The sequence below is a fragment of the Protobothrops mucrosquamatus genome, unplaced genomic scaffold, assembly GCF_001527695.2.
Source record: "Protobothrops mucrosquamatus isolate PMUCROS unplaced genomic scaffold, P.Mucros_1.0 scaffold_247, whole genome shotgun sequence".
Classification (NCBI taxonomy): Eukaryota; Metazoa; Chordata; class Lepidosauria; order Squamata; family Viperidae; genus Protobothrops; species Protobothrops mucrosquamatus.
Genome location: NW_015386323.1, coordinates 247,389 through 256,509, shown reverse-complemented (window position 1 = coordinate 256,509; position 9,121 = coordinate 247,389). Strand labels below are relative to the sequence as shown.

The 9,121-nt window shown below is 37.6% G+C and overlaps 1 protein-coding gene across 1 annotated transcript in view; it reads left to right on the top strand.

Moving 5' to 3' along the window:
• The window catches only part of BRD4 (bromodomain containing 4), a 105,686-nt gene that overhangs the window by 52,100 nt on the left and 44,465 nt on the right, over window positions 1-9,121 (top strand). The window contains exons 3-4 of the mRNA XM_015830639.2: window positions 5,605-5,923; window positions 8,878-9,015. Of these exons, the coding sequence (XP_015686125.1) occupies window positions 5,639-5,923; window positions 8,878-9,015 (423 nt within the window). The 5' untranslated portion in view covers window positions 5,605-5,638. The remainder of the gene's footprint in view (window positions 1-5,604; window positions 5,924-8,877; window positions 9,016-9,121) is intronic.

Sequence of the window (9,121 nt, the reverse complement as noted above, 5' to 3'; positions counted from 1 at the left end):
GGGAGGATTTTATTTAGGGTGATTTTAAAAATAATTTTAAATAGAGACACAGCTTCTAATATTTGGTTTTTTAATCTGGTTTTATAGGGGTTTGTATTTTTATGCTTTGTATTTGTACTGTTTTTAATACGCTGTGCACCGCCCTGAGTCCTGCGGGAGAAGGGCGGTATATAAATTAAATTATAATAATAATAATAATAATAATAATAATTTCCCCCCAAAATTCCTGCAACTTCAACTTCCCATATCATTTCATCTCTGTTAGTAAGAATTAAGTCCAGTATAGCTGACCCTCTAGTTCTCTTCTACCTTTTAGATGACATGATTTGGATGATTTAGTTTTAATTATTGCTAGTAACCAAGTAGTTGTTAGTTTTGAAAGTAGTATCCCAAGAAGACAGTTAAGGCCCAACAATATAGCAAAACATTTAAAATGGGTATGTGTAAGTTGTAGCTAGCAGACACGGAATTCTGAACTGTGAACTTGAATATCCTTAGTAATGTTTTCTATGCTTATGGCACCCTCTCCTGGATGTGTTCTATACTCCAGTGCTTTGTAAGAAGAGTATTTAATGCAGTTTATTATAGTACAAAATATTGTTGGGGGGGTGGGTTTGGATGCAAGACTAAACCATAGGAAAGAGAAAAAATTGCTTTTAGTGCTATCAAATTTAAGTTCATGATTTTAGCTTTTCAGAATTTTTCCACCAGCTTTTAAAACATGACCAATAGGACTCATAACAACATAATGAATAACATGGCTAATGAATAAAAATCAATAAATACTAGCAGTACCAGTAATGTATCCCTAAAAGCAATGTCCTGAAAAGTATGTTTGTGTAATATATTTAAAATTAATTAACATCTATTAAGTAGCTTAGAATATTGAAAATAGAAAGAAAAATAAAATATTCTATCAATGTTAATTGTAATTTAGGATGGCAATATTACAAGCATTGAATTGTTTAGTTTTCTCATCAAAAGTTGAGTATAACATTTAAAAAAAACCACTACACCTCTTATCAAAATAATTGTTATATATAGTAACATATAATCTCAATACAGTTACTTATTAAAGTCTCCTTTGAATTGTTACTTTGTGTGAGTGTGTGTATATTTAATACTATCCCTATTAATAAAGGGAAAATGAATAGATCAAACAAATTAATTAACCAAAAAGTAAAGGAAAACAACAATAAAAAGAATTATTTGATTTCTAACTTTCCTCAGATGTTTCTGACATCTTCTGATTTTGCAATATTTATAGACATTTCAATCCCCCAGAAGCCAGATTGTAAGTGACTATATTTGGCATGCTCTGTGATGTGTTGCATATGTGGGAAGCATTCTTGTTTGGATTTAATTCAACTTCTGTTATCTATACATACACTGAAAGTTTTGCCATTACTGCATATTGTCTAAGCATAAATTCTCACTCAAGTATTACTGAACTTGTCTTTCTTGCAATGTTGAATAAAATTTGTTCTCGCTCCCTTGAGCATGTATCTCATTAAATTATGTTTTTATTTTTTTCTGAAATTTTCCCAATAGAAAGATTGTGGTTTTATTTCAATTTTAAATTGCAACAATTTCTATATTTTAGCATATATATCATACATGCTATATGACAGTGGTGGCGAACCTATGGCACGTGTGCCAGAGGCAGCACTCAGAGCCCACTCTGTGGGCATGCACGCCATTGCCCCAGCCCTGCCTACCCCATGGCCCCTTCCTCACCAGCAGCCCCCCTCGGAGGAGACCTGCCCCTGGGCACAGCCCACATGGAGCAGCACAGCCAAGCACATGGCAGCAGGGACAAGACTCCACCCTTACGCCCTGTCGCACGTAGATGATGCTGCGGGGCGCAGGCGGAGGGGATGCTGCCATGACGCTGCTGGGCCACCTGGGCGATCTGCTAAGGCGGGCTGTGGAGGTGGTGGGTGGTCCTGCGGGTGGGTGGGGCAAGGGCGTAGTGGGGGCCGGATGGGGGATGGAACGGGGGCAGGGGCGGAGAGGGCAGGGTGGGGGGGCGGTTTTGGGGCACTCGGTCTCTAAAAGGTTTGCCATCACTGCTATATGAGATACATGCAGTATACTGTACAAAGACTTAGGTCACCATTAGATCAGGTGCTTGGCAACCAGCATGTATTTACGATGATTGCGGCGTCTCGGGGTCATGCAATCACCATTTGCCACCTTCCCATCCAGCTTCCAAAAAACAAAATCAATGAGAGAAGCTGGAATTGCTTAATGACTGTGTGATTCACTTAACAACTGCAGTGATTCGCTTAGCAACTGTGACAAGGAAGATTGTAAAATGACTCACTTAACAACCGCCTTTTCTTAGCAATGAAAATTCTAGTTCCAATCTTGGTTCTAAGTTGAGGGGCTACCTGTACTACTACTGACATTCAACTAAACAGTCTTTCTTTCCTTTAGTCTTTTGGACTAATGTAGAACTTTTCCATCTTCTGATTTTGGTGGAATAAAAATAAATAAAAATCTTCCATTCATAAACAGTGGATTGAATACTGATTGTACATAATTGTGTGTTTCGCTATATTCCAATTTATTCTCTTACTTTCAGCTCATTCTTGGCTTTATCAAGATTTTGAATATCTCTTCTGGGATATTAGTTATCACATTTAATTTTATGATATGTGCAAATTCACTAAACATCCCTTTTCACACATTCAAATCATAAGTCAAAATGTTAAATATTAAAGTGATCTAGAACTAGATTTTGCAATATTACACTCAATACTTTCATCTCGTTCTTGAGTATGAATTTCAAGACAAATGTATATCCATTATGTTACCATAGATCAGTGGTTCTCAACCTGTGGGTCGGGACCCCATTTGGGGTCGATCAACCATTTCATGGGGGTCGCCAAGCAAGGCTGTCCGCCATTTTTTTTGTCCGCCATTTTTTTTGTCTGCCCATTTTTTCCCCCTTTTCCGGCGGGTGCCTTACCTCCCTTGGGCTGGGCCAGCTGGTGGTCGCCCTGCTCCATCTCTGCCGCTTGCCAGCTACGCCTCTGCCAGCGCAGGGGGCGGAACCACGCATGCACGGCGCTCCCGGGCAGGGAAAGTCCTCGACTTATGACTGGTTGGGTAGTCCTCGACTTACGACTGGTTTAGTCCTCGACTTACGACCGATTTAGTCCTCGACCTACGACCGGTTTAGTCCTCGACTTACGACCGGTTGGGGTCGCGGCATTAAAAAGGTTGAGAACCACTGCCATAGATAGTTTAAGTTTATTTGAAATCAAGATATGTTTTGTCTGCAGCATTTTCTTTGTACAATCTATAAAGTGATAAGACTTTTTCTTGAAAAATCAGTGCTGACTTCTGGTATCTTAACATTATTTGCAAGATGTCAAAGTCAATAGCTCTATGACTTTTGTTTAGAATTTTCTGTTTTAACACACTGATAGGTTTGTAGCGTGGGGGGAGGGGAATCAGGCCCTATATTGAGGATTTGCCTTACATGTTCTCCAGAATTTCTCAAAGATAATAAGGGTATGGCCAGACAGTAAGCAAATTCTTTTGGTATCCTTGATTCAATTCAATTTGTACCAATAGAACAAAATATTTGTAGCTCAGAGTTCAACTGTGGGGTCCGTGGTGCTCTCCGAGCTTGGTTGTTTTCTTGCAGGTGTTGCATTACCCTACTTGGTAACATCAATGTTGTGAAATATTGCTTGCAGAAATGTTTATGCAAGAAAAAGTAAAACAGAGTAAGCATATTAGAAAAAATATGCATAACTAAGTGAACATAACCCAGTACAAACTTAAGTTTGAAAAAGGTGAAGAACTGGACAAAGCCAGGCTTCTTGGTTTTATTTGTTTTATCTGCAATGCAATGGCCGGTAGCCAGCTGACTTCAGCAGGCTATTTGTTCTTTTAGCTGGCTATTTATAACAACCTCTTCCAACAATCTCACCAATTAGAATGATGGTCTTGAAATTACAATGAAATTTTCTGTTTGAGCAGCAAGTAATGGCATTCCCAGTGAATCTTTGATTTTAATGCAAACACTGAAATATATTTGATATTTGAGAGTATTTTTCTACAATACACTAACCCGCAACATGAAGATGATAATATTTACTGACTTTTACATTACAAAGTTGTTGTGAAGATTTCTGTGGTGGTGTATGTGGTACATATTCCAATGCAGAATTTCATTTTTTATTTTAGCATAAAATTACAAAGCAATAAGCGAGTGCTTCCCAAACTTTTTCCTAGTTATCCAGAACTGATTATTAGAAATTCCTTTTTACTCAATATATGTAAAACACATTAATTCAATTTAAATATGATTGGGTAATGGAGTTATGTGTAATTATTGAAAGAACTATTTTATGCAGAGTTTGGATAATTAACCCAGGTTTGGGAAGCTTACAGGAAACATTCAAAAGGAAACAATATATAAGGAAGTGAAGTATGTTTCAACAAACAACAGCCCATCCAAATAGCAAATGAAACAATATTAAATCTTCATACCAACTGAAATGACACCACTTTATTCTTTAAATTGCTCAAAATAAACAATATGCCCCTCAACAAAATGCTTTATAAAAGCATACAGTAAAATATGTACTGACAGCTATTCAGCTACAAATCACTTTTGATCCTTCACACACAAACACACACATACAAATAAATATTTGTCTATTTATATTTTTATTGTCAATAAAGTCTCGTCTTTTTTAAACTACATTTTAACCTCTGTGTTCAGTCAAAAAGGGTCCTAGTCTCTGCCCACATGTTTAAAATCAAGATAATGATAGTAAAGAGGAAAAGAGCAGGAGAATGAGCATGGAAAGGAAAACATGCTTAACCAAATCATCATTTTTAAAAAAAATTATTAGCACTGACTGGATGTAAAGCATTAATGCAAAGACATGTTATGGATATTCTTATAATGGCTGCCGTATCTTGGGAAACATGACCAAACACCTGAGCTTGCTACACATCAATCTCCTATGCCCACTTAGATAATTTTTAGCATGACATTGCATACATTTTCAGAGTACTGGACTGCAGATCACTATAGTTTTTGTTTTCTAAAAATGCCTTTAGATATATGTGGAATTTAGGATGAATGGCGTGGTGGCCTAGAGGTGAAGATGCTCACCTCACACTCAGAAGGCTAAGAGTTCAATCCTAGGCAGCAGACGGATGTTTTTCTATCAGGGCACAAAGAATAAACAATGGCTGCAAACTCTGCCTGGGTGTCAAGAAGGTCATCCGGCCAATAAATGCTCAGCTCCTTTCAGTCACCCCGACTCCACCCTGATAAAAAGAATTACAAAGTGATAGGTATACTTAACATCCTTGTTGACTGACTTCACCTTGGTTCAAAATTGCACTCAGCCACATTATTGCTTAGTATTAGAGCCAGTGTTTCTGACAACTCTCAACCACACATCAGTTTTCCCTTTTTTCCCCAGGCCTTTGGCAAAGGGGTTATAGAAGCCACATTTTCTTTATTCCTATCTACACTTGTTTTCTCAGCTATCATTGTTTATTTTGTGTGCTTTTTATATTGTTCATTGTTTTAAAATGTATTAATTAATTAATTAATTTGCTTTGCAGAGTGACTGGTACAGAATGCAATGGGATCGATAGCATGTCTGCAGAGAGTGGCCCTGGGACAAGACTGAGAAATTTGCCAGTAATGGGGGATGGACTAGAAGCTACACAAATGGCTACAACACAGGCACAGACCCAACCCCAACAAGGCAATGCTGGAGCCATTAATCCATGTCCACCTGAGACCTCAAATCCTAGTAAACCCAAGCGCATGACCAACCAACTACAGTACCTACTCAAAGTGGTGCTCAGGACACTATGGAAACATCAGTTTTCATGGCCTTTCCAGCATCCTGTGGATGCTGTCAAGCTAAACCTCCCTGTAAGTATACCTAATGAGGGGAAAAGAAATTGAAATGTAAGTGAATTTTTTAAAACGTGTGGACAGCAAATAAAGAATGGGTTTGTTTTGGAAGATAGAACAACCACAAACTATGCTGTTTTATCAGGAAGAAAAAGCAATATATGTGCTACATTTTCTTCAGAGTTCCTGAGAAATTGAAAACTGTCAAAAACATGCTGTGGGCTTCGTTTTAAAAATATGAATGAAGCAAAAGAGGATCATAGTAAAATAAGGATAGTAATATAGATAGATTATATTAGTTGCCATAATAGGGACAGAAAGTAAATGAAAAAGTGTTATACACATACTCAATAGATTGGATTTCACAGAGTTGGAAAAACCGTGCTTTTAGACATACCTATTTATATGCAATTCCCCAGTTCTTTGGCCTTGTCTGTCTGATTTAGAAACATAATTTCTTGAGTAGAAGTTGTATCATTCTACACTCTGAATGAACAGTATTAAATAAATATTTATTATAAGCAAATATTGTCTTACAGAAAAATGTAAAAGTGTATGTATAGCAAGTCATAGTAACAGCCATATTTGATTTGTATTCTCCAAGTAGAAATTGGTTTTAATTATGACTTGACAGGACATGACTTTTCTTTTTCCTGTCCTGTTCAAGTTGTGTTCCCACTGAAGATTACTCCAGAGGGGAAAATGGAACTTAATTTGATTTAGTCACTGTTCAATTCTAGACAAATGAACAGTTTTTTAATGGGTATACAGATATTCCTTGTTTAGCAACTGCAATTAGGGCCAGGAACATGGGTTGTTAAGTGAAGCATTTGCTAAGTGAAAAACTCTGCTTATGATCTTATATTCAAGCCAACATGCATTAATTGACTTTAATGGTGGACATGTGACAGAAAGAGATTGTAAAAAGATCATAAATTAGGACTTTGGTTGCAAAGTTACTTTTTCATCATCATAGTAACTGCTGCCCAGGCAATCATTAAACAAGGACTACCTATTCTTTACTTGGAAAAGGAACTGTTTATGTGCTTATGAGGTTTTGGAAAAGATACTTTCTCTACTTTTCTTTGCTTCTTCATCTTTCTTAAATTAATGAATTAAAATTATGTATATACATACATATACACATACATACACACACACACACACACACACACACACACATACATACATACACACACCCTAAAGCTTATTGGTCTTCATTTTGTATTTGCATGGACTAAATCTTATGGTACAGATACCATTTATTTCTTCGTTTTGTTTGAAGAAGTATTCTAATCTAAAAGTTACAGAACTTGTCTATAATTTGATTATGGTAAAGTTGCATTAAGTGAACTCAAAATAAAAAAGAATAGTAAAGTAGTAAAAAGAAATAGTGGCCTATTGTTGCAATAACCTGCCAATAGGCTTGATAATAATCAGCATATTGGTTTAGGAGAAGAGCTGAAAAGAAATTTTGGCCACTCCAAGTCTAGTCAGTGCAGTGTTTTTTTAGGTATAGATTCCATACTTTGTCGAAGTAGGACTATCTGATGAACAAAATATAGGCAGTTCTTGCTTAACAACCATTTGTTCAGTGATTGTTCAAAATTACAGTGGTACTGAATGAAGGGATTTAGACCTGTGCCCAAACTTACAGCCATTGCAGGGCCCCCAAGATAACCTAATTGTGATCTGAACCCTTGGCAACCTATTCAGACTTACAATGAGTTGCCAAGCACCCCACAAATGTGATCTCCATTTGCGATCATCTCTCCAGCTTCCCAAGGAAAAGCCAGCAGAGAAGGTCACAAGCCGCTGCCACCTGCCAAAAGGATTGGTTTATATTGATACTGATTGATTATATGATGTAGTTGACTGTATGTGTTTAGCTTCAAACAGTGCTAAAAAAAATGTTTAAACTAAAATTGACTCCCCCTGAATTACAGTACTTGTCAGGATGATTGAATGAGTTTGCACAATGCACGAAATCCTTCCTTCACCCAGTTAAATGCAAAGAGTGGCTGGATCAATGTAACTTACCCCATAGACCAGTGGTTCTCAACCTTTTTAATGCCGCGACCCCAACCGGTCGTAAGTCGAGGACTAAACTGGTCGTAAGTCGAGGACTAAACCGGTCGTAAGTCAAGGACTACCCAACCGGTCGTAAGTCGAGGACTTTCCCTGCCCGGGAGCGCCACGCATGCGTGGTTCCGCCCCCTGCGCCGGCCGAGGCGTAGCTGGCAAGCGGCAGAGATGGAGCAGGCCGACCACCAGCTGGCCCAGCCCAAGGGAGGTAAGGCACCCGCCGGAAAAGGGGGAAAAAATGGCATACAAAAAAATGGCGGACAAAAAAAATGGTGGACAGCCTTGCTTGGCGATCCCCATGAAATGGTCGATCGAACCCAAATGGGGTCCCGACCCACAGGTTGAGAACCACTGCCATAGACTTTCATTAATTAACGCATTTGTTTTGTTTATATGGCATGCTACATCCATAAAGGAGAGAACTCTCTCTTGTCTTTGGGAACTGGTTGCAAATATCCCATGCTACAAACAGTCTGTACCAAAATCCTGCTTGAATATTGAGATGGACCTTTTTCAGCCAACCTCTTTGAGAGTGAAAGGGCTGCCTGCTTGAGGATTTCTGTGTCCCTCTAGCATGCAACTCTTTTGCTTTGTCAGTTTAACAACACAGGAGATCACATAACAACTATAACTTGGAGTGCCGAGATTGCAGTTATTGAGTGAAGCAGTCACATGGTTCTTGCTTAATAACTGCTTCACTCAATGACCAGAGATTTTGGTCTCAAAATATAATTGTAAATTGAGGATGATCTGTGCTTGCTTCTCAGTCATGAAGTAATTTGCATCAACAACTCATCACAGATGAAAAATATTGTTTTAACACTTATTTTTTGAAAATATATTGCAACTTGAAGGAATTTTTATTTGCCATATTTATTTTCCCTTAGGATTATTATAAAATTATTAAAACTCCTATGGACATGGGAACAATAAAGAAACGCTTGGAGAATAACTACTATTGGAACGCTCAAGAATGTATCCAGGACTTTAATACAATGTTTACAAATTGTTACATCTATAATAAGGTTAGTTTTCTCATAAAATGGATTTCAAATGACTATCACCTATGTATTTCCAACTTCAGATTTCAGTTTTTAGTGTGTACGTATTTATTAAATTTAAATAAATTTA